Source organism: Phalacrocorax carbo, chromosome 1 (genome assembly GCF_963921805.1).
Source record: "Phalacrocorax carbo chromosome 1, bPhaCar2.1, whole genome shotgun sequence".
NCBI lineage: Eukaryota > Metazoa > Chordata > Aves > Suliformes > Phalacrocoracidae > Phalacrocorax > Phalacrocorax carbo.
Window position 1 is genome coordinate 200,443,050 of NC_087513.1, and position 25,966 is coordinate 200,469,015.

A 25,966-nucleotide genomic window follows, 5' to 3' on the forward strand; every position below is an offset into this window, starting at 1 on the left:
TTTTACACTAGCAGAACACATTTTACTGTATATCAAGTGAACCAGCAGGAAAGTTAACAAATGTTTTCTGTTTCATGATTTTTCCATCACTTAGTCCTTTCCTGGAAGTATTTTCTGCCAGTTTTCTGTCTAGAGTGATACATCCAGCATCTGATGCTGTCACATGATTTCACTCCTGAAAGCCATAGGCTTCCTGTCTCCGAGCATCTATTAGGCTTGGTGATAAGCCGACTGTTACAGCAATGTGGTTTTGTACTAGTTTTACTTGAAATAATGCTTAAAATGACACGCAAATTATGAGAATTGAACAAGTCAAAAGATATGTCTAGATGTAACTCCACCTGTTCAGTTTGGAAACACAGTGGTCCATATTTTTTAAGAAAGTCAGAGAAAAGCAGGCTCTCCTTCAAATCAGTAAGTCTCTGTACTTGCGCTTTGCTAAATATGCTACATAGATATAAGTATGCAATACCTACCAAATTACTGCACATAACAAGGCTTTTGCTATTCTCATCTGAGGGAGACAAGAAGTTCTTATCACAAGCACACTCGACTGCTTCAACTATTCAAGGATTTACCAGTACAAAATAATGTTCTTTAAAAATGCATAACAAAATGTTAGAAACAGAAGGCAAAGAGTAAGCTTGCTGTAGCACATAGGGATGATGCAGGATTTAAGAGATGTCATTTCTTCTATTCTACTTCATTTTACGATAAATTAGGATAGCAGGGGGCAGGGGCAGAAGAGAGAAGAAAGAAAACCTGAATTAAGTAAGCACGCAAGCCACAAAATAAATTTCTTTCCGTTTCTAAAATGGCTCCATTTTTTCAAACGTCTTTGTCATAAAAAACCAGCTTCTTGTGATCTCGCTGTTGAGTTGACTGAATTGGGGCAAAGGTGCTGTTCTTCGCCCCCCTCCCGCCCCCATTCTGACATACGCTGCTTTAGCTATTTTCATGGAACCGGTAAGAAAAGCAGAAACGGTGAGGACAAAGAGAAACATAAGAGGCTACAGACACCGATCCCAGAGTTAACTCAGGAGCGAGTGTAACTTCAATACACAATGACCATGCGGGGGGGATGAATGGGAGGCAGGGAAGAAGAGAGTGCCATGAATAAAGAAAGAAGACAGATCACCATTACCGTGCGCACACGTCGGTGTAAGCGGAGCCCGCGGACCTGCGCGGCGGGGCGAGCGCGGCCGGCGGCCCCGGGCAGGGCGGGCCGAGGGGCAGGCGCGGAGCCCACTGCGGAGCCGCAGAGCCGGGCACCTGGCTGCCGCCCAGCGCCGGCCTCCGCCAGCCGCCCCCGCGCCGGCTACACAGGCGTTAAAAAAAAATAAATTAAAAAATCAACAACAGAAAACGCGCAACCCACCCAGCGTCCCCCCAATTTCCTTACGCCGCAAGGTCTTCCAAGGGGGAGTCCCGCATTCACAGGGGTAAAACTTCGCTCCCACGGCCGGGCGGAGGGGGGCGGGCAGCGCAGGGGCTGCGATGCGATGCCCGGAGCCGCCTCCCGTCGCTAGGCGACCCCCGGGCCCGCCGCCGCCGCCGCCGCGCACTCACCGCTCCCCGCCGCTACATCCCCGCGGCGCGGCGCGGCGCAGCCAAGCCGCCGTCCCGGGCGCTCCCTCCTCGCCGGGCGGGTGCGGTGCTGCCGCCGCGATCTGGGTCACTCGGCGAAGGTGAGGAGGAGGAGGAGGAAGGCGGGTGGCGGTGCCGCCTACTGGCGAGCGCGGGGGGGGAGGCTGCGGCGGGGCCCGATCCCGGCCCGGGGAAGGGGCCAGCGGTCCCCGGTGCTGCACCTCTCCTCCCTTTTCGACCTTCCCTGGTCCCAAAATGCTTTCCTCCCCGCGCCTGCCGAGGAAAGGCGATACCTGTCTGCGCTGAAGGGAAGCCCGGCCACAGGGGTAGAGGTACGGTCTCGGCCAGCTGGGGCGGTGTCAGCGAGGCAGCGTCCTGCCTCAGTATCCCATCCCACCCACCAAGGAGACCCGCGGCCCTTCTTCCCCGGCAGCATATACTGAAGGCTTTTAATCTTCAAAGTTTAAAATGTGCTCATCAGGATCACAGGCATGCCAGTCTATTTACATGACTCTCCCCTCCAAGAGAATAATGCCTGTTGTCTGAAGCAGCCACAGAATCACTGCCCAGTGCTGTAACTGCTGCCAGTGGGCACAGTCTGTGTTTCTGTTCGTCCCTACTGCTGCATGCATCTGTCCAGGTGTTCCTTTGAAGCTGTAAGCAGGTTGTCAGGCCACACTGGCATCCCCACAATGCCCAATAGTCTTGGGTTTTAGATGTCCTTGGAAAAGAGGTTAATTAGGATTTTCAAAAGTGTTTTCTATGCCTAACCTGAAAATAGCTTTCTGCATGCCTGTTAAAGGGACATGATTTAATTTCTTCCGAATCTCCTTTTTCAGTCATTTTGATCCCATAATCAACTGTCATATTCAAGGAGTACGGTAAAAACACAAGGTTCACCAAGTTAAACATTTAATGACTAGGAAATGGTGTTCCTATCTCACACTCAAGGCAAAGCAGGCTGCTCCTTCATCCTCCTAGCTAGAGCTATGAAGTCCCTCTTCCACCTCTTGACACCAGCGTGCCCGACACACCTGGCTGGCAGTTGCTGTGATCTGCAGGGCTGACTGAATGGCAGGGCTGGGCCTCAGCAGCCTCTGCTACGGCCAAGGTCTGATGCTCAAAGGAACCCACTAAATGATGGGTATCAGACTGCAGCTTTACTACTGCATCTCCTTTTTGCCTCATGTTTTGCACAGTGAAATTAGGTTTCAAGCTTAATTCCATGCATCACTGCAACTAGAAGACTAGTTCTTTCTCCTGGCTCCTGCATTATGACAGTCTTTCTAATTTCTATACCCTAACGAATTCACCCTTCTCACACACACAGATCCTTACCCTCAGCTCCTGAGCCTGCCGGGGACTGCTCTATCACTTGGTTGGAACCACCACTGCAAGTCCCTACATCTCCTAACAGATTAAACCCAGTATTGAGGAACTTTTCAGGGACTTCAAGAGCAGAGTTCAGTAATGCTTCCCAAAATAAGTTTGGGAACAGAGCTTTGTGAGACAATTAATTCATAATTGTGTCCTGGTTTCAGCTGGGATAAGTTAATTTTCTTCCCAGTAGCTGGCATAGTGCTCTGTTTTAGATTTAGGATGGGACTGGTGTTGATAGCACACCAATGTTTTAGTCCTTGCTAATTAGTGCTTACACTAGTCAAGGACTTTTCCAGCTTCCCACACTCTGCCAGAAGCAAGGAGGGGGCACAGCCGAGGCAGCTGATCCAAACAGGCCAGAGGGATATTCCATACCATATGACATCATGCTCAGCATGGTGGGAGTTGGCCTGTGGCCAGCGATCACTGCTTGGGGACGCATTGGGCACTATTTTGCAGATGGTGAGCAGTTGCATCACTTGTTGTTCCTGTGTTTTGCTTCTCTCTGTTTTCCTTTTCATTACAATTTGTTATTATTATTTCAATTATTAAACTGTTCTTATCTCAGCTTAGGAGTTTTCTCACTTTTGCTCTTCAGATTCTCTCCCCCATCCCACCAGTGGGGGCAGGGGGGAGGGGGGGGGTGAGCAAGCAGCTATGAGGTGCTTGGTCACTGACTGGGGCTAAACCACAACATTCTGCAAGACGCATCATGAGCATGAAAAGCCAGGTCCACGTTACAGAAATAGCCTGACTTTCCCCAATGCCATACTCCTGTCCACAAGTGTGGAAGAATTTGAAAAATAAGCTGGAAAGGCTCATTGACTCTAGTCCCTTACTGTTATAGCAAATGTAGGGGATCAGACCAATGGGTTTGGAGTTTCCAGGGGGCCTCCTGCCTGTTCTCTGGAATTGAGCAGTAGAACCTAGCTACACTGCAGTCATGCAGTGCCATCTCAGACCTGACTGGATATCTGCAAGTCCCTTGTTATCAAGTTGCAGTTCATTATACTCATTCACTCAATATCTTGGGATGAAGTTACCCAGATTACTATGCCTCCTATGTTCAGCATCATTGTTTTTATGGAAAGTTGAGGGAAAACAGCATTTTAAAGCTAACAGGAGCCTGGATTAAAAAGCTCCCAGCTCTTTTGATTATAAGCAGTTAGAGAACATTTTATTATGCTGTACTTCCCTTTTAACAGCATAATTATTTTTTACTTATGGCAAATGAAGGAAATTGCGTGTTACAACAGAAATACAGCCTGTATTTAGACACAGCAGTGAAAAACATGTTAGAAAAAATAGATACAGGACCCCACTAGTTGAGCAATGTCACACTTTTCCAGCAATAGCTCATACAGCCTGCTGCGCACAATGAAAACCAGCAAGGTCACCTGCATGACTAATTCGGTGTTGGAAAGAAGGTGACAGAAGCAGCAAAAAACAGCAGATAGCAACATGCCTAACTCAGATATTGGTGAAAAATCAAAAGCTCAAGTCCCTCATTATTTTGGGTGGAAGCTCTTGTTGCACAATTTACTGATAAGGACATGATTGATAAAGAGTACACATGCTGTGCCCTTGGGAAGAACCTAATGTGTTTTGACACCATCAAGCACTTTTCTCAGAAGACGTGCCACCCATGCATCATTAAATGCACCATAAGGAGTTACATTTTAATTTATGTTTTCATAGTATTATTTTGTTTTCTTTTTAACAAATAACATTTTTCATTTTGTGACAATACAGATGGTGAAAAAAAAGTTTAGCTATACTAGTATTTTTTTACATAAAGCAAACAAGAGAAGGAATACACTTTACCAAACAATCCTAGTACTCCTAGAATAGTCTTAAAAGTTGTAGTAAGGAGAGATAAGGAAGAAATAAAACCAAGACCCACCAACTTACATAAGGAACTTTCTTACCTGAGTTTGCAAAATCTATAGTCCAGATCATCAACCTGGTTACACTGCACTCAGGATAAGACAAGCTACTCTCAGCACAAATTAAAACCTTCTCAGGCTTCTCTCAATCCTCCTCACCTGCCCTGGGCAACAGGGGACCTTTTTGCCAGCTGGGCATTATCAGGGTGTGATAAACCACACCCTTGCCTTTAGGCTGCTTTTCCTGAGACCTGTGAGTAAGTTAGAAGTTTAAAATTTTTTTTTTATTTATTCCTTAGCTTTTATCTCCAGGATCTATTAACCCAGGTGTGATTTAAGAGACCATAATACATTAGGCAACTAGTGACAATGCTGTGCATTTAAAAGAAAATAGCCATAATGGAAGCATACTGGTAAGTATGATACTTGTGATAGCAAAGGAAAAATAGTGGATTAAGTACTGCAAGACCAGCTGCTGTGTTTCGTTATTACTTGGAGTGAGCTGATGAAATATTTTTGCTTGTGGGGAAAAGCTTTGCATTAAAAAAGCTATACCTTTCTCCTAGTACTCTTGCCTACTGGAACACATGAAGTCTGATTTTAGTTTAAACAGCTATCTGCCCTCACTCCATAGGAAAAGGCATCACACCTTTCGTCATTTGGAACCTATATGTTTATATGAAACTGTACAGGATCTTAGTGTTAGACCTCTGTATGAAATGACCAAACACTGGTGTGTGGTGAAATATAGGCTTTCCAAAGCCAGTAGTAAGCAGATGACAAAAGAATGATGTAATTAGTCTGATGCTAACTACAGCTTTTGTCAAGATGTTCAAAGAATAATCAAGCTCAGATTACCTTCGGGTAGGATGTCATCAAGCAAGCATCAGGCTAAATCTTCTGGGAGGTGCTATATGGTCCAGGTAAACGGGACACTCAGGTAGAAGTGCAGATGGGAGCACAGCATTTGTCTGAGCACAGCTTATCACCGTTCTGCACACATGCATTTGGGGTGTAAGTTACTTGCTGAAAAAAATTTCCGTGAGGGTCATTGCAGACGAGGAATCCGGAGTCTTGGAGGCTGCTAGTGGGAGCAGGAATCATGTGACAGGTATGTTAACTATTGCGAGCTCTGTACTGAAAGGTGTCTATAGTAAATCAATTTCCAGCTGCTGGACTGCACTACGAATGCAGCTGGAGAGGTGCCCCCAGTACATGTCTTCTATGTTACCATAGCCAGAAACTTTTATATATCTGCCTGGAGCTTTATAGTTTACTTCTAATAAATAAGAAAAAAAAAGATAGATACAGAAACAGGCCCTCTTGGGGATCCATGTGAATCTAGAAAGAGTTCTTAAACATCTGTAGATTTGCTTATATGTAAGAATTATTGCACTTTTGGAGCCTCTCATCTGAGGATACTCATAGGCTAGCACGACCTCTCATCTCTGTTCTGTGTTTGATACTGCACAACATACGTATGAGCCCTTCCTTTTAACTCTGCATAATCATGTACATCCACACTGATTTACTGGGTGGGATCTGGAGTTTCTAGTTCATTCCTCCCTGTTCCAAGCAGTGCTCACGTAGTAACCGTGATCCTGAGTTATGTGATGCAGTCAGGGACTCCCCTGTTTGGTCTCCATGCACATTCAAGTAGGTGCCGATTCCATTCCTAGGAGGGTGCCCTATGTATGGGGACTTCCCTGCACATATCCTCCCCTGCAAAATGCATTCCTATTATTGAGCTGCAGAACACTATAGAAGTGTGTTATAAAGAACCATCCTGTTGCAGTGAAGAGAAGGATGGGGTGGCAAAATACATTTCCAATCTCTAACGTTTATAATTTTGTTTGCTTAAGAAATCTGAATCCCCAAATTAAAAAATATTTTCCTGCTATATCTATTCAAAGTATCACAATGATTTCATAGTACACAAGATGGTGTACTACATGGCTCTCGTGCACTGATATTACAGCGACTAAAGCAGTCTGTACACAACGTATATGGTCCTTTCTTAAACTTCTCTCCTGGTTATTTTGTTCATTTAGAGTGTCACACTTCATTTCACTCATTTTCCTTTGACTGACACCACCGTAAAGTTTAACACAGGAGACAATAACAAAAGCATGTAGATGATGATAATATGAGAGATCAATTGTGTCAGGCTCACTCACATAGCCGTTGAGAGATGACAGCAAAGTGAAGCAGCCGGTATGCTCATTTAGTTACCCATCTCTTGAAGCAAAGAATTTTGCCAGAAAGGACTTTGTCTACGTATGAATTAAGAGCATTTAATGTTATAACGTTTTAATTTTTAAAATTCTGTTTGATATTTCTATATAGAAAGAGTAAAGTGACGTAGACATGAATTTCAAATACTATATGCAAACAATGCCTGCTTTTTAATCTTAATAAAAGTGAACAAACTTGCATATGCTGATGAGCATCAGACGGTGTCCTAATCTTCTTCACTAAGTTGTGTACAAACCATACTATGTCTGTGTGAAAAAGAGATTTGCATTTGTATTAGAGAATTTATCTGAAATCAATTTTGAACAAGGGGGAAAAAAAAGTGATCATTTTTATCTATTCTTTTCTATTATCCTCTGCCATTAATCAGATCCATACTCTGAATGCATATGCTATGTTTCATTCAAGGATTACAGTGTGTTACACAAACAATGATTCATGAAGATTCACAACCCTTGGTGACTTGGGTAAATATTTATGTAAATACCATGCAGATTGGCAAACGGAGCCACGGAGAAATGGTGCTTGTAATAAAATTTCCACTAAGTTCGGATGCATCTCTTTTTTTTGCCTATTCAGTTGAAAAACTTACAACTTCTATTTTTCAGATGTGTTGAGTATGCGTACAGATTCAGAGAAGTCAAAGAAAACTGTATTACAAGAGCAGCAAGTGGGGTCACCCAAGAAACTTACCATGTTTTCATGTAGAAAGTTTTAACTTATAGATGCACAGCTATTCTTCTTCCAAAGAAGGTGAATCTATTGCATGAGCAACAGCTAATGACACCTCCTGAGATGATGCCTAAAATGGGCTGAAAGGATAGAGTCCCAGTCTAAGGAATACATTGCAATATTGTCTCACTGGAGGCACTGAGGATCTAACTTATGATGGAAATGCAATATTTAGTTCTCTGTACGTAAACAATACTACATCTTTAAAAATTAACTTTGCAGATTGTCTGGACTGCAAGCACTGTAGCCTTAAAAATGTATTGATTTATGAAGTAGACAAATTCACTGCCTGATATTCCATGATTGCCCTTATGATACTTTAATGTCCTGAAGGATAACTGTGAAGAAATTATGGTTTCAAGGATATGCAGGAAGGCAGACTGCTTGTCTAGTGTAGATATCGGGGAGGATCCCTGTGTAGGGACGCATTGCTTTCTGAACGCCTACCAAATCCTAATTGCTTGCGACAGAACTGGGTTTTGCCAGGTTAGTGTAAGATTTTGACAGTAGGGCCAGAAGAGAATAATATAATTCAATCAGTAATTAAAAAAAAAAAAAATATTTCCTGCCTCATCATGGAAAGCAGGCATAAAGAGCAAGAAGAGAATGTAAAGTATATGCAGGCTTTGAGGAAGAGATGACATTTTTCAGCCTTTGTGCCAGAGAAAACAGAAATATTTTGTCTGAATCTTTCTAACAACATTGCTTTCAAGGCTAAACTAAACCATGTGTTGATGGGTTCAGTGATTTGGAGAGAAATCAATATTTTGTATTGTTCTTCCAGTACTTCCTATTACTTTCCTGTCACCCTGGAAAGCGTACTAAACTGCCACAAGATCTTCCCTAGACTTTGCCTGAACTGCAGAGAAAGAGTCACCCGGACAGTGAAAGCAGCAGTTCCTGTTCCTCAGAGAACCAACAGATGATTCAGGATTTTTTCTTAAGAAAAGTGTTTCCAGCAGTGATTTATGGATTTAATAATCTCCAAGCCTCTGGTAGATGGTCTGTGGGCCTACCATGTAGTATTGTAGTTTTATTGTAGTTTCAAATAAAAGTGTGATGATAGAAGTGCATAGAGCTTGATGAGAACCTGACAGTGGCCCATTGCTCCTAACTGCAGGAGGCCCCTTGCTCTACAGCGTGGAAATGTCAGTAGTATTCTTACAGCAGACAAGGCACGGCTTTGTAAAGATTTAAAGCTCTAAGTCTCCAAGGTTGCTTATGGCCAGAGAAAATTTAGAAATTAAACCTGAAGACAAAATGATTGCCTGCAATGTATGATTTGCCTGGAATTGGTGCATGTGGGACTTTGAAGGCTGGGGACCATTCATTGAGAGGTTTTATGTGAGCAGAAAACAGCTGGCAGGAGACAGCATATCAGGAGCTGCATCGGGAGCTTTTAGTGGATCTTCATGGATATTATGCTTTCCAGTAATTGTGCCTAGGGAATTTACATCTCTTAGATTCTTCCTTAATCAAATGGTGAAAATATCTGTTTGTTGACATCTGTGTGCCCGTATTGTAGGAACCTTGCAAGAGCTGGAGGTTTGGGCTGGCAGTACCGACAACGAAAGGTCTTCACGTGTGGCATGCACATCATAACTACAGAAATTTCTGTCTTGTTCCTGAAAGTTCACAGGAATAATTTTCTGAGGACTCTGCAGGAAGGGATCAAAGATCTGTTTATTGAAGCCTACAGAATTGTGCTCCCAGTTCTAGTGAGATATTAATGGTGATCCAACAACGTAGGCACACCTTTGCACTGTATCTGACAACAGAAGTTAAAACTGTTCCTCCCCGCTCTGATAAAACATGCTTATATTGCATTAATGTAATCTCATGGCATAGCAGAAGTGCTCAAGATATGTAGCTGTCCCAGCACAGAACTGAAATCTGCCTGCTCAGAAAAAGTTGTGTTGTTGTGCCGAAGAAACTTTCTTCACAAAAGGATTGTACCTGGTAACAATGGAAGTGATCCTGCCAATAATCATGCATTTGTGCCACAAAACCAGTGTTGCCAAATCTTACAATTTTGTAATGAGATTTATGCTATTTATAATGCATCTTTTAAAGTTCTGGTGCCCTGAGTCTAGAGATTTCAGGAAATTTTGAGCTTTTATTAAAGGAAAGGGAAAAAAAATGTAGTCCGAAGCCTTATGTTTGTGGAAAAAAGCTTGGAGGTATCAAGAGCATGTAGCCTAAAGCTTAGAAATCAGAAAGCATACTGATATTACTTGATGTTTTAAGTCTCTTGAGAATAAAACATTTTTGTTTGCTAGTATTTGAAAATAAGGATAAAACCTGCCTTAATTGTAATAACTGGCACAGCTCCCATTGATTTTGCCAGGGCCTAGATTGCTCATGCCCCTTTTCGGTCTTATGCAATTGCAAGGTTTTTTTAAGGCTGTTTTTCTTTTTCAGAAAGAAATATAAAATCTAGCATTGAACAGCGCAAATGCAGAATCAAAATGACATGCAGCACAGAGCAAGCCTTGCTATCTTCCTGAAAAATATAAGCCTTTGGCATTGCATGGGTTTGTTATGGTGAATCTTACTATTGCAAGCAGCAGCAGTAGCACATTTTGAATTCAGGTCAACAGATATTTGTCAAAGTCCTTAGCTACCACATGAATGCTATCCTAAAACAATTAATCTTGTGTCTCATCGTTTACTACGGTACTCCTCTACAGTTCTAGTCATGGGTAATTTTTAGCCGAATTCTATGCTAAGAGGTTTTTTCTTATTTCTGTAACAAACTGCTATCCTGAAATATATCCTATTTGTCATGATTCTTAAACTGCAGCTTCTTAAATTAAGAAATTTGATACAGCAAATCCTACTACCTTCCTGTGATTTTCTTTTAATTGGGTTTGAAAGTGATGGAAATCCAGTGTGATCACATTAGGCTAAAGCACAGCTTGGCTTGCATTGGTATAAAAGGGAGTACCATTGTCTTTTCGCCTACAGACCAGTAACCTCTATTTTTTTTTGAAGGAAACAGAAGCGTTTACTTACCATCATATGAAGTGGGTGGGTAATTAGAAGGAATAGACAAATGTCTTGACTCTTCCTAGGAATGTGGCAACAATAAAAGAGCTAACAGCCTAGTGAGTATTGTAATTTGCTCCTGGGAAAGGTCAGCAGCATTTTATTTCTCACCCATGAGTAAATGGGGGCATGATGTTCTGCTTTAGAAAATATATTTCCTGGTTATCAATTAAAAAAATAGAGCCAGGGCCATTATTTTTTTTTTTTTTGCCTATGAGAACTATGAAAACTTAATTTCAAACTAGAATATTTCCTGAATTTTAAAACCAAAATACTATCATTATAAGAATTTTTTAGAAATATTAATATTTTTCCCAAAGCACTTTTTATCAGTGATTATATTAACATCAAATGTAAATGTATTTGAATCCCCACTTCTGTTAACTATTTTGTGGGTTAGTCAGCGACAATGTTGTTAACCACATGGAGATGTAGTTTTATTTGTGGTCAATAAGCACGTGATATCTGTAGGAGGAGTCTGTACCCGTGTTATCTTGCATGAGAAGGAACTGTAGAGTGCTTTGGGCCTTACATTTTAAAGGGAATAACCATTCTGGTTTGACCAAAATAAACTTGTATTAAAAACCCCACAACCAGGCTTTAACTGTCTTCCTTTTAATTGGTGAATTTTCATATGTAAGAATGTTGTTTATAGAAGTAAAATCTTTATGCCTTTGCAAAGGAAATGTTATTGCAATATGCATCACAAATTCTTGACCAATGTTAATCATGCAGAGATATTTAAAGAAAAAAAATATGCTGTGAGTCTGTTCTCTCTCCCAGAGAGCAATTTTCACAATAATAAAGCAGAATAAACACACTGACAAGCGAACACAGGGTCAGGCAGCTGCCAGAACCTCTTGGTTTGTGCTCCAAGATGTAACATTCCACGAACTTCTTATCTACTAACAATGCATCCCAGGAGGATAAACCACACATGGAGAGCAAAGCAGAAGAATGGAGAGCCCACATTACCAGGGCTTTGAACTGGAGCATGGACACTTACCAGAAACCACCTTTGGGCAGGTATTTTCCACTTGTCAGAACACATTGGTAATTAATTACAAACTGATTTCATTAGGATCATCCTTTCAGTAGTGTTCAGGTTTGGTGGTTTCCAGGGCTGAGGGCCTCAGAAAATATTTTAATAGAGACAGCAGCTGTTGACATTGCCTGGTTATTCTTTCCCCCCATTTATTCTGGCTTACAAAAAGACCGGATAATGCTAATACTTAGTGTTTGCAAAGGTTAACAAGCTCCCTGCTATACTCTTACTAGGTAGGCAGTTAATATTCACCCTGTACATATGCAAAAACTTAAGCAAAAGATTTGTGCTATCACAATTCCTTACTACCTACTGTGTAGGCCGAAGATGGAGAGTGATATAATGCCACACACTTGTGGTGGAAGGACAGAATCGGTGCCACCTTTCTGATTACCTTCACAGGCTGGTGGATATGCCCCATCAACCTCACATCTTTATTGCCCTTGTACCACCTGTGCATGGGATAGCTGTGTTCCTGGTGGAGGGCACGTTATACGATCTAAGGAAAAGACAAAAAAATTTTTTCTTCTAGGCAAGCACAGCACTACCTAACAGCATGGGTACGCTCCCCCAGAGTGTAAATCTGGGACAACGCTGAGGAGCTGGGTTCTGACTACAGCTCTAAAGGCTCATCAGTCACCATACATACTACCCACCTGGGAACCCCACACCTAATTGATCTTGAGAAAGGTTAAATACCCAGAGGAGGTTGAGGGAAGAAAAAAAACAATCAGCTTCGTATTTAAAAAGAGGAAAAAAAAAAAAAGACTGGTTTTAGGTAATAAGCTACAGGGAGATGTAAAATATTTGCCAGGTAAAGACAAAGTAGGTAATGCTGAACTTCAGTATTTTGGATAAGGAAGGGGGAAAATGCTGTGTTAGTACAGGGGCATAGTATGAAGCTCAGTTAGTCTATGATGGCAGAAAAAGATGAAGGGGGATTTACACACTCTCTCTCTGATTTAAGGGATCGCTTTCTCGTGCAGAGAGCTGGCAAGCTTTGGAGATGCTTCCTTTTAGCAAGGCACAGGTTGCTCAAGAACACAGGTTTACTAAGCAGCCTTTGTGGGATTGCTAGCGAGCTGAAGAGTGGTAGGAGGAAATATGTATGTACAACCAGAGGGTTGGCCTTCATGTGGCCTTGGCTGCATCGGCATGGTTTTGTCTTCCTCCAACCCCAGTGCAGGATGCACCAAAGGTAATGGGATCAGTGCTGCTGTGATGATGGCCTGCCTAGGTGATGGTCTCTTCAGCTGGGCGCCTCAGCCTGGGGGAAGATGTCTTCAATCTGCTGTGTGGATGTGGCTGTTTCGAGAACCCCTGTGTTGGAGGAGGCTCTGCCCTGAATTGCCCTCAGTGAAGGAGTGGACCCAGGTATGGGGCTGAAGCAGGAGTTCAAACGTTGCTTTACCTCTGTTGTGGACTTAGAAGAAAACTTTTGATGGGAAGGAGAACAAGAAGCAGGCTTTACTTGGGAGAGAAAAGGCAGGACGGGGAGGGCCTGCAGGCAGGTGAAGCCGGGTAGCATTTGGGTAAGCAGAAACGAGGCTATGGAAAAACCGCAATAAGCGTGTGTCCAAGGCAGGAGACCGAAGACAGCCGTCTTCCGCCTTACCCGCCGCCATTACACCACGAAGTTCCCCTCAGCGCTGCGAGGACAGGCCTCGGACCCACCAGTCACTCAGGAAATCCTGGCGCAGAACACCGGTTCATGTCTGAAAACTTTTCCCTTCTTCACCCCGTCATGATAGTGCAGATGTTTTGTCTCGCAGCAGACACTTCCCGCCCGCACGGCAGCCGTGACCCATCCGGGGCGGGCCAGGGGCGGGGCGCCGCCATGACGGCGCGGCGCAGGCGGGCTGCCTGCCCGCCCCAACATGGCCGCCTCCAGCCAGGTAACGTGCCGCGTCCGCCGGGCCCGGGGCTGCAGCACCCGCCCCGCCCGGCCGCTGCCTGGGGGAGGGGGAGCGTGCGGGGCGCCGCGGGGGTGCCGGGAGCGCGGGCGGCCCCTGCCGCCTTTCCTTTCCTCCGTGTGCGGGGGAGCCGAGCCCGTGGCGTCGTGGCCTTGGCCCTGTCAGGGCGAGGTGGTGTGACGGCGGGCAAGGCCAAGTCAACCCCTGCGTCTGCCTCACAGCTTTGACACACACCCCCCTTCCCCCCGCGCCGTGTTTATTCAGGGCAGAACAGCATGCGCACGTACCTGTTCTTATTCCTGTTATCTTTACCATTTTCAACAAGTGCCCAGAGCCTATGAATTTGAGGGTTGTCGATGGGAGGTTTAAGTGCTGGCTGTCCCTGGCAGAGATGCGGTGGGGATAACCGCAGGAACGTACCGGCGCCTTCTGGTATATTTGACCAATGCCAAACTCTTAAATCTGCCCACCAGAGCTCCTGAATTTTATTTTTTTTTTCCACGAGTTTTGATGTCTGTGTGTACGCAATGTCTGTATACATTTATGTGTGCGCTTCTGCGGCACAAAACCAAGGCAAAGCTGAATAATGAACTGCCAAACTTCGTAAGTGAGCGCGGTGCTCCCTCTGCTGACAGCTGCCGTTTGGCTCCGCTTCAGTAACGGTGCACTTTCATTTTCGGAAGTGGCTTCTACAGCAAATAAGGTTCCCCCATTACATTAAAGCTTTACAATAACCTTTATAGTAATTTCAGGTCAGTTGTGTGATGAGCTAGCATTGCAAGGGGAGACTGTTTCAGTGTGTTTGCAGGAGCGACTCTTTAATAGTTGTGAAAGGAGATGATAACAGCAACGAATCACCTACTACTGCAAGCTTTCTCTTCTGTAGTCATGTTGGCCTTCGTAAAGTGGGTGTGAGATGCTACCAGATAAAATCTTCCACTTCTATACAGTTGAGTGTGGTTTAACTCAGAAATCAAGGCAGACTGTTGGTTTCCATGCTGGCAGAACTCAGCCTCTGGTAATGATACAACGGACGAGGCGGCGAGTTTAGGCACTGTTCAGACAGACCAAGGGAAGGTTCTGCTGTCTCCGAAATGCAGGTAACGCTGTTTGAGATGCCTTCAGGGGCCGGAGGCATCTGGGTAATGTTGGCAAGCATGACACAGCATGTAGGGAATGTCTTAGGCTTCTTGAGCAGCGGGTGAATGGCCAAGCAGTGTGGGGTAGGGCATCTGCCAGTTTTAAATGCTGTTGTTTCGGCAGCTGAGTCACACCTTGTCTGTCCCTTGTTCTGTTGTTTAGTTAGAGGTTAGGAAAGGGTGGAAAGTATTCTTTAAATTTCAGTTTCTGTTCTAGTTTGCCAAATATTGGGCCATGACCTTTTGGCTTCTGCCTGGAGAATGTGTGAGTTTGTGAGGACCTGACTAAAGGCCTGACTAAAGCCAGAGCTGCTTTCCTCTGAGATCAGATGGAATCTTCCAGTCCACAGAGGTGTAGATTTATGGGAGAGGCCTGGGCCTCAGAAGGCTGAACTTCAAACTGAAGTTCAGTTTGATACCAGTTTCTACTGGCTGTGTCTGTTCTGCAGAGGCTGTGTGCCAATGGTCTGACTGGTATGGTGATGTATGTAGCCTCCATGCTTTTACTTCTGAACCAGATTTGCATGGTTCCAAAGAGTAAACCCACCCCATACTTTTATTCTCCTCCTGTAACCCCACCTCACCAAATCAAAGATGTGCTTCTCCTATACTTTCTTGTGAAGTCGTTTGGGACTGTTTGTCCCCCTCCCTGGAAGACCTGCAGATGGGCAGTCTGTAAAGCTGTTGGCCTCTGTTCACCTCTGTATGGCAAATAAAGTTGGGCAGGTCAAGCCTTTTGAACCAAATCTGTTAGTTGGACAGCTTGGTCATGGTAAGCTTGCTGAACAAGCCTGCAAATCAAATGAATCCTGGTAAGGGTAACCCATTAGATGCACTTAGGAGAATGTACTTAATGTAAACTTCTCATGCTTCTTTTCATGAGGGTGTTCTTCCCCCCCCCCCCCCCCCCAGGTACCTTTGCTTGCATTTACCTTTTGTTGGGTTTCTTTGGTGTCTCACTGTGGTTTTTTTTGTCTAAGCAAGTTTGAGATTTCTTGATCACTATTTAGCTAGTGAAGGTTAACGGGACCACAGGACCATTGCTTTCTGTGTGTTTAACCCTAGTTTGAGAATTCTTCACTTCATCTCCATCAGGAAACTATTTTGAACTATTTGTCTTTAGAAGCAAGTGTGGTTTTGTCAAAGAGTAAACTGCAGACTCTGTGCAGGTCTGCCATCAAGAAGGGAAAACTATTATTTGAGAAAGTACTGAGAAACTTGGGAAGCGAAGGGAGAAAAGCAGAGTATAAAAATATGCAGAAAGCCCTTAGAGAGCACTGTTGTATTGAAGGGAAATGGAAGACAGTTGCTAACAAATCTGTAATAAAAAATAATTTTACAGAAAGGAAGATTGGCTCTATAACCCATTGATCTTTTCAGTCTCTACACTTTATGTTTCTGAAGTCACATGAAATAATTATTTCAGTAGTCTCTTCCTTTTTCTGAAACTGCTCTTTTAGTTTGGTGAGATTTCCTTCTCCTATGTTTTGCCTCCATTACATGTTAGCATGGCTATGCTTGAACTAGCTCTGAGTAAGGGACCCTAGGAACTCACAAGAGTCTAGTGGTGGTAGGATGGATCTTGGTGCCGAGTAATTTATTAGGGTTTTTATGTCAGGCTCAGATGTAAACATGATCTTTATGTGGCCAGGATATGTGAGGGAAAAAAAATGCTGTTTGGCCAGGAGGTCGGGATTCAAACTGTTACGGCCATGCACGCACCATCTCAAACTTGGTCACAGGCATCTGCAACTCTTTCAGGATAGAACTGTTGGAGGCTATCATGCCAGTAACTTTCTCAGTTGGCTTGAAATTGTTGTTGCCAATAATTTTCTTTGACAAGTGTTTTAGTTCATTTGAGACTGCTATAAAATCGGGTTTGAAAGTGGAAGAGCAGGGGTGGGAGGAAGAACAAACAAATGGTAAGGAGTGGCAAAAGACCGAGTCGTCTTTGGCAGCATTTATTCTGCTCCTTTTCTGGGGATTAGAATCTATTATTTCTACTGGGTGCTTTTGTCATTCTGATTCCCTTTAAAGATTTTTCTCTTTCAGTGCAGTTAAGACTTGTGCATGGTGATGATGGTAATACTGCAGCAGTCACCAGGAATACACACTTACAGATCCTATGCAACTCTAATACTTTAATAACAATTTTACTAGCATAATGGCATTTGTTTAGAAGAAGACATTTGCTAAGTCATTCAATACAAAGTTGCATCAAATACTAATATGAAATTCTTTTTTTTTACCTTTACAATTTTCCTGTGGTACATTTTCATATTATTATGAACGTGCCTGCAGTGTAGGTATTGGGAAGCAGCTATGCAGTCTTCCAAACTAGAAGGTATACAAGTGGATGACCAACTGTTGAAGCAGTTGACACATTTAAATAAGAAAACACAGTGGTGATTGGCATAGTTGTTTTTTTGTCTTTTCTTAAAAAAAACTACATTTTTTGAGGTGAAGAGAAGATGAGGTGGAAGGGTTGTTACCAGGTCAGTGATAATAAAAGAATGGAAAAGGACAGAAAACTGCAGTTGGATTGTCCACCTGTAGTGTTAGGAGGATTTTGGGGAAAGAAGACAAGAAATCTCTAAAATATGGATAAGGGATTGTACTATCGGGAGAGAAAAAGAGAAAGTCAAAGTCTAGCCATATCAATGTCTGGGAGCTTTATTATAGTCTTAGGTGAGGTTTGGACTCTTCCCTTGGGTTTGAAGGAAGTGGGAGGGGAGAAAAGGAAAGAAAGTATTGTCAGAGGGACGTAGGAAGGTATCATATGATCTCAATATAGCGGTAGATCAGAAGTGGCAAAAGATGCAACAAACCTGGAGAAGGCCAGTGACCCTTAAGCAACTCACTGGTAGGTAAATGCTCTATTGCCACTAAATTCAATAATTAGTATATGTATGCGGTTTTCCCTTCCCTCTCATGAGAGGAATGTGATTTGTACAAAGTTTGGCCTTGGGAGATGTGCTAAATGAGCTGTGGAGCATCTTGGTTGCTAGTTCTTGGACATCTAAGTGTTGAACACATTATTTTTCTACTCTCAGAAAAAGCAATTTTTGCCAAATGTCATATTCACTTGAAATTGGTAATTAGGAAAACAGAGCCAAATGGGAACAGTTCATCTCCAACTCAAGCATTCAGTGAGGCATGAATAACTTAGAAGCTAAAACAATACAAATCTCATGGAAGCTGCACGTGTATTTTTTTCCTCTTGTTCTTCTCTGGAGAGCAAATTAAGGGAAACTATTATGTGAAAACAGGAGGGACAAGGAGTTTAAAAACTGCAAATGGAGATAGTGATATTGTGAATAAAGAAGTGAAGAAGAGAAAAACTGGAAAGTGAAATCTAGCATCATGGAGTCTTTAAAGCTTTATTTATTTTTAGGGAGGGATCCACTTAAAAGAGAGTTTAATAACCAAACTTCAGTGATGGGGAAAACTGTGCTGTTGACTGTGGAAGAATGTACATTGCAGACTCAGTTTTGTCAGCCCCAATTAATAAATAACATCTGGAATTATTGAAAGTCCTATTCCTATACTAGAGCTGACATATGAGATGGGGAGGCTATTTCTTTAGAGCAGACTGAAGTATTTTTCAAGCGTGACACTTACTATGTGTTGTTACTTCTGCTTCCCAGATCACCGGCATGGAAGTTAAAACCAGCAAAGGTCATTTGAAAGTCTGTAAAATGAAGAAGAAGGTATTGAGGAAGCAGGTCAGAGCTCAGCATACATTGATGAAGCATGAGGGCATTGAGTGCGTCTCCCATGCCACACAGGTGACTGGCAGTTCTGATTTTGTTGGTAGTGTGAAAATGCTACTTATTGGTGTTCTGTTCTCACATATGCTTTGTCTGAAATGCAGTTCTCCAAAATGCGCTTCCTAAGATTGAGGGTCTTCGATGCTGCTTTGATTTCAAAGCAGAACTGCACTTCAGCAATTTAATGTCTTTGCAGAGACTTTGATGGCCTTTGGATAAGTTTGGGGCTTTTTGTTTGTTTGTTTGCATTTTTTGTTGTTGTGGTGGTTTTTCTTTTTTTCCTTTTTTTTTTTTTTTTTTTTAAGTCTGAAACAGTAGTTCCATGGGGTGGGGAGGACAAGGAAGCATTGGGAATGTTACCTTCTTGAAGTAGATAAACTTTTCTTCTCATTCTGTGTGATTTATTTTCTCTGGCTTTTAGCTTTTGCGTCTTTCTTTCCTCTATACTTTATCAAGTATGATTTTTCTCATTTAAACTCCCTGTTAAAAACATGTCCGTCTTAGAAATCTTTTCCATGTTGTTTTTTTCACCTAAATTGATTTCGACTGTCGTTCTGTGGGAGTTGAACTCATTGACTGACTTACAGCTATTGAAGAAGGGACAACTTTCTATTCCCTTGCATAAAAGGAAACAAGATAGGAGGGAATTAGGCTTTCTTATGATGCTTGATGAACTTTCCAAAAGCCACTTTATTCCCTAACCTAAAAGAAAACTACTCAACTTTTTGATCTGTAGTTTTCTGCCACAGTAGAGAGCTACAGCAGATCAGAGGGTGACCTTGCAGATACTGGCACAGTAAAAGGCAAGTGACAGGAACTTGCAGACAGAAAGGGAAGGAGTTAGAGACAGACTTTACAATTTCCCTTTGTCAGTTGTGGAGGGATGCTAATCGCTTGAAACACTGTAGAGTTGTATCATTTACTCTAGCCTTGTTCATCTTGATCCTGTAATTCTTCCCATGCAAGTATGGAAACACTGGCTAGATCTTTATACTTTTTTGTAACAAAATTGGGCTTACTCTTCACACAGATTTCATACCACGTGGGCATATGCTAAAATGACCCAGCAATCTTGTGTATATTATAAGCTCTTTGGAGAAGGGACTGTGTTTTTTCTAGTGTTCCTTGGAAATGGGTCCATTACCCAGGACTTGTTTCCCTCAACACTGCCCCAGATACTAAATTATCCATCTAATCTATCCAAAGAGTAGTTTTTAGGTCCAGCAAGATCCTCATAGATGACAGGACATTTGAATAAGTGATGTACGAAACAAAATCATTGTGCTAGTAGTAAACTTCTGTCAAGAATACAGAAAATGCTTTCAGGCTTTGTTCAAGAGTCTGCTTATGTTGAAACTGCTCAGTCAGGAGGGCATGATCAGTTGCTGTACATGCTGCTGTTGTGTTGAGATAGTTTTTGTAGATGAAGTGCCTACAGCTACTGAAAGCACTGGTTTGAGTCTCTGCGTTTCCTCTACACACATAGGCCTCCCCATTAATAACATTTGAGAAAATAACAATAATAATTATTATAATTAACCTTTGAAAAATGTGCTCGGTAATGAACAGCCTGATGCAGTGCTAAGAACAGGTGTTAACAGAGCCATTGCAATAGGCGTAACCACAGCCATACCTCAGGCATGCTCACTATATAAAATTTTTTTTTAATAATCCTTCTCTTCAGTTTTAAACCTGATTTTCTGTCTTTTAGAGAAGTGAAATGTTATCATTTGAAACAATTGAACATTTTACCAGCTGCCTTCAGAAAAGGGCACAGAACATTTATAGACTTCAAGGAAAAGATTGTCTGAAAGCTTTATGGAAAGGTGTTACATGGAGTCAGTCTGAAAAAATTGTTGCTAGCTGTTTGGAGTCACTGAAGTTCAATCAAAACTTCAAGACTGCATCCTCATTTGGCCTTAAAAAGGGACTTAAATTTCTTTCAACTGCCATGATTAGATTGAACATCCAGTTATGACATATAGCAATTTAGATGTCAAAAGAACTTGTTAATTTATTTTGAAAAGACCTGTGTATTTTCAGAGGATATTTTTTTGGATAATAGTCCTTTGAAAAGTTCTGTTTAGCTGATTCTTCCAATATTGGGCAAACCAGCAACAGTCCTCATAAACTGCGTATTCCTTGATAGTTTTGGACATAAATCACTGTGAAATCGTAGAATGAAGCAATTAGGCATTGTGCATGAAGTAATCTGTATTACCTGAGGATGGGATGTAAATCCCTTTTGTTTATAGAAACAAGAGGGAGAATTTTCAGGTAAGAGTGCTGGAGCAAAACTAGATGCTCTATTTCTAGATGCTGCTGCTTTTTTTTGGTGAATGTGACGTATGGGGGACATGAGGAGGGACTGGGAATATCAATCTCTCTATGCTTGGAGAGATTCCTTGGCAAAGAAAACCTTTCTTTAAAAAAAAAAGTCTCAGAGTCTTCAAAAGTTTTTCTGTTTGTTTTTGTTAGTGGTAGCAGGTCTCTGGAAAAATTCCATTTTAGAAACCACCAAAATTATGCCTGCCAAGGTCATTGTCTGCCTGCAGTATATTTGATGCACGTATGCCAGTTTGAAGCTTAAGTGCTATTGGGATAGTAACTACACATGTTAATTGAGGAGGGGTCTCTGATACAGGTTGCAAGCTCTTCTGCCAGAATATGTGCTGAGCAAACAACTGTTGCCTTAGCCTCATATGCCAAGCTCATTGAAATGTAGGTATCTTGTGTGGAATACATAAAAGAGCCCTCATGGGCTTACTTAATTTTTCTTTACAGAGCTGCTCTCTTCGTAGAGTGTTAGTTTTAAACGAACCAACAGTAATCACATATTCTCTCTCTTTTTTTTCATTCTTTTTTTTGTTAAATTCCTCTTCAATTAGAGCTTGGTTATTGCCAATGCTGGTCTTGGTAATGGGATGAGTAGACACCAACTGCTCAGGATAGTAGGAGAACATGGATTGGTGGAAACACTCTTAATGCCACCGAATAAACCATATTCATTTGTGAAGTATGGGACAACAGAAGAAGGCAAGAAAGCCTTTGGTGCCCTTAATGGAAAAGAAGTAACACTGGAAGACTGTGGCCAAAACATTGTTCTATATATTAATTTTGTGGAAAAAGGTATAACTTTTCTGCTTTCCTATATATCCAACTTCCAGCATACTGCTTCCCTCTGCTTTTAATTCCTAGGCTGTAAATATAGCTAAAAGTGTACTAGTCTTTGTAAGTAGACGCAGAGAATGAAAGACACAATCTAAGATTCAGAACATAAAATAATCTTTGCTCCTTGTATTTCGTGATAGGATACTCTAATTTGAATTCCTTTATGTGGCAGCAAAAGGAAAAAGGATTTAGGTAGTTTCCAGACCATTTAATACTGCACGTGAAGATTTTTGCATTTAATACTGCACATGAAGGTTTTGTGATTAAGAAGCTAAATTGAGACCCAGGAGATCTCTGGACAGTTCATTGGATTTCTTGTGTGATGTTAGCCTTGCAATCCATCTCAACTCTAACAAGGAAAATAGGCACAATAAGATATTTGGCTGCCCCTTTTTTTTTTCCCCTCTCCCCCCTTGTCTCCAAGATTTTTTATGGCTGACTACAAGCCAAAACCAGGACAGCTATTTAGTACAAGAACTGTTGCTTCTTTTATGAGCTTTTATAGCATCTAGTGAAAAGGCTTACTTGTGTTGGTCTGGACATTCTGCCAGCAAATAGGGTTTTTTTTAAGCTATTAGGATAGCAAACTGAATGTCCTTACATCGCCAACATTTTGTTTTCACCTAGGTATTGCATTATATTCCTCCATATTTGATTACAGATTGCTTCTCTGGATGAATATCCAGAGATATCAATCAGGTGACAGATTGAGATATCAATCTGGTGATTTACCAAATCACCAAAGTTCTAAAAGGTTTTAAATGAAGTTATCAGGAAATTATTTTTACCATTATTTTGACAGGAAAATCACAAGTATTTTGTGTTTGAATAATGTGGAGTCTTGTTGGTCTTATGCAGTAAAATTTTGAGAAAGTGCTTTGCATGAGCAAAACAGGCCTTATCCTGTTTTGTCATGCCAAAAAGGGATCATTCATTCTCCAAATAAGATGATGAGCTTCATTGTATCACTAAAGTGAATATTTCCACAGCCATAGTATATTTTTGTACATAGTAAATATCCCTATAGGGAACACATGGTTTTATTTTCTCTAAACAGTGACAATATTCTCTTTTTCTGTACACTCCAGTTTTATGGCAGAATGCTGTTCCTACAAGCTTGCCTCCAGGCCTAATGATCATTGAAAAGATTATTTCTCCAGAGGAAGAAAGGAGGATGTTGGAAAGTATTGACTGGATAGGATATGAAGATACCCAAAATGGTGGGAAAAACCATAGAAATCCAGATCTTCCATACTTTTTTGCTGGTTTTATGTACAGTTTCAGTTTACAAGAAGTCTACATCTTGGTAAATGTATTGTTTGAAATCATTGTGTATTTGTTCTTAATATTTTAGAAATTGGGTCTTATTGTAAGTGGTAAGCTCCTGGGGACAAGTGGTCTGAATTGATACTCTGGTATGGTTTTGCTTGAATAGTATTCCTGCATCCAGAAACAACTGAAGTCTTTTCCAGGTGTCATATGCCAAGTACAAGACTGTTCTGTGAAGGTTACCCTTGCAATTTGACGTCCAACTGAGGAGCCGTGCTTCTCTTAAATCAAAAAGAAGTCAACCAGACACACATTCCGCATGCTTTTGTGCTTTCACTTGAGCTCTGTGGAGTTAAATGTCTTTATAAATTAATTGTTCTTGGAATTCACTTCAAGGTTGCCATGTAAATTTTGTTCCTTGCAACAACACAAAGGGTTGCATTGACCTAATGTTAGGGGTGTGTGTATATATATAGACCTAACATGTAATTTGGTAATTGATGAAAGTGAAGGATCCTGCTGTATCCATAGGATATTGACCAATTGCAAGTTCAGAGATCAGGGCAAGAATAAAGATGCATTAAGCGTGGCTCAAGAAAATTGGTACTCTCTACTTCTTGCATGCACAAAACCACCATCACTTTGACTTCAGGAAGCAGTTAATGTGATGCTTGATGCAAATACAAAAGGTAGTAAGGTAGCAGTGTGCCATGAAGAACAAGGGCCAAACACATTGTTTCAACTGTTAATTAAAGAATGTTTAGGTTTAACAGGTCAGATGGAATAGGGGAGCATAGCAAACTGCCTATACTGTTTTATGTAGTCTAATCTCACTTTAATCTTGTGTGTTGTTACAGCCCAGAAAACTTTAAAGCATAGAAGAGTAAAACATTTTGGATATGAGTTTTGCTATGATAACAACAATGTTGATAAAGACAAACCTTTACCTGGAGGTGAGAACTTCCCTATTAAATCATACTTATTTCTCACTGATATTTGAACCATTATATAAAGCCTTTAAGCCTCACTGAGATATGGATGTAGAATTCTAATTAAAGGAGAGGTGATATTCTAATAAAAGGAGAGCCTTCATTGTATCTTAAGCGCACACTGAACAGTGATTTTGAATGGGATCCATTCCAAATTATTGTGAGTACTTGAAGCTTGTTTTCCAACCACCTGCTGCCAGCGGTTGCTGCCCTTTGAGGCCTTTGTGATTGTAATTGTCATTCTTTTTTTAGCTTTTGTTTCATAAAACAATTGTGTTACAAGTTACATATTCACTTATTTGGGAATTGTGATTTATATTGCTGTGTATATATATCTTGACTAGCTGAAGCTTGCTGGGTGCACACCAAAATAAATTTTTCCTTTGGAGTGAAAGCAATTTTGAAAAGGTTTGAATAATTCTTAGTTGGACTCAAGAGCTGTGAGTCATCTTATAGTCTTGGATTTAAAAATAGTAAAATAGGGGAGTTAAACATCTCGTTTTATAGGAATTTGAGGTGATGCCTGTGTACTGGGGTGGATGTAGCTTCCAGCAGAGGGATTCTGGTTACATTGCAGTTTTAACAGTGAAGATATACAATCATAAAAGCATTGCTTTTTGAGCTGTTTTCTAGTCTCACAGCTAGAATATTTTATGTGTGAGAAAAGCATAAACGCTTCATTGGGGGAGAACAACTAAAAAATAAAAATCAATAGATTCATGAAAGGGCTGTTACTAACATGTTTGTGGGTGCTACCCACAACAGAATTTTACACTGAAATCCTCAGGTGAAATAGCAAACCAAAGATCCAGTGAAGGACTGTAACTTTCTTTCCTGTTTCAAAACCAGTTTAACTTCAGCAGATTTTTTAGTGATATTTAATGTAATTCAGCAACAGAATTTTTTAGGGGATAATTTTTTTAAGAGAGCTTTCTGCATAATAATTTTGCCTCTTGACTGCAACTTTTTTACTGTAGTTGACGGAAACTGCTTCTGATTTGATATGCTTTTATATGTGTTCAGATAGTGCAGTTCGCATTTGTAAGGAGTGGACCTGATCCGCTTCTGAATGCGGAGGCTTTGAAGGAATGGCCTTTCTAATTGTGAGATGTTATAAATACATCAGACTTGCCGGTCAGGCCCCAATTCTGATACGTGCATGTTACAGCAAACGCAGAGTGATTGTTATTAGATGGACTTCTGCATTTATGAAACTGTTTCTGTGTCTTTTGTCCAGTTATTATATTTATTGTAAAAAGAAAGGATAATAATGTAGAGGGTTATCTTGTTTTGCTTACGTTTTTTTTCTCTATAACTAGGTCTACCTGAAATTTGTGACCTATTCTTGGAGAATTGCTTGAAGCAGGGGTATATCAAACATAAACCTGATCAGCTGACTGTAAATCAGTATGAACCTGGTCAAGGTAAGTTTATTTGTCCTTTAAAAATTTTGAGCTCTATACCTTACATTGGGATTTAAGCCTGGTAGGCATCTAAGCACTACACAGCTGCTTGTTCACTCCCCCTCATTGCGATGGGGGAGAGAATCAGAAGGATAAAACTGAGAAAACTAATGGGCTAAGATGAAGAGTTTAATAAGTTAAAAAAAAAAAAAAGGAAAGGAAACAAACCACAGAAAAAACAACTGATGCAAAAAAAGCCCCAAAGAATTGCTCACTACCAGCTGACTGATGCCCAGCCAGTCCCTGAGCAATGGCATCCCTGGTAAACTCCCCCTATAGTTTTATTGATGAGCATGGCATCATATGGTGTGGAATATTCCT

The 25,966-nt window shown here is 41.4% G+C and overlaps 2 protein-coding genes across 7 annotated transcripts in view; one reads left to right on the plus strand and one right to left on the minus strand.

Annotated features, from left to right (window-relative positions):
• The window catches only part of ELMOD1 (ELMO domain containing 1), a 46,485-nt gene extending 44,812 nt beyond the window's left edge, over nt 1–1,673 (minus strand). The window contains exon 1 of one of the 5 annotated variants that reach the window (XM_064441260.1): nt 1,570–1,673. The gene's annotated coding sequence lies outside the window, so the exon portion shown is untranslated. Of the gene's footprint in view, nt 1–1,144; nt 1,189–1,378; nt 1,545–1,569 lie in introns of those variants that run through there. The other 4 variants (XM_064441259.1, XM_064441263.1, XM_064441261.1 and 1 more) reach the window with 4 other exon arrangements.
• Nucleotides 1,674–13,754: 12,081 nt separating this feature from the next.
• The window catches only part of ALKBH8 (alkB homolog 8, tRNA methyltransferase), a 50,374-nt gene continuing 38,162 nt past the window's right edge, over nt 13,755–25,966 (plus strand). Inside the window, exons 1-6 of one of the 2 annotated variants that reach the window (XM_064441264.1) lie at nt 13,755–13,826; nt 18,631–18,771; nt 21,642–21,882; nt 23,013–23,144; nt 24,051–24,146; nt 25,502–25,606. In XM_064441264.1, the coding sequence (XP_064297334.1) occupies nt 13,809–13,826; nt 18,631–18,771; nt 21,642–21,882; nt 23,013–23,144; nt 24,051–24,146; nt 25,502–25,606 (733 nt within the window). In that variant the 5' untranslated portion in view covers nt 13,755–13,808. The remainder of the gene's footprint in view (nt 13,827–18,630; nt 18,772–21,641; nt 21,883–23,012; nt 23,145–24,050; nt 24,147–25,501; nt 25,607–25,966) is intronic. The other variant, XM_064441266.1, reaches the window with a different exon arrangement.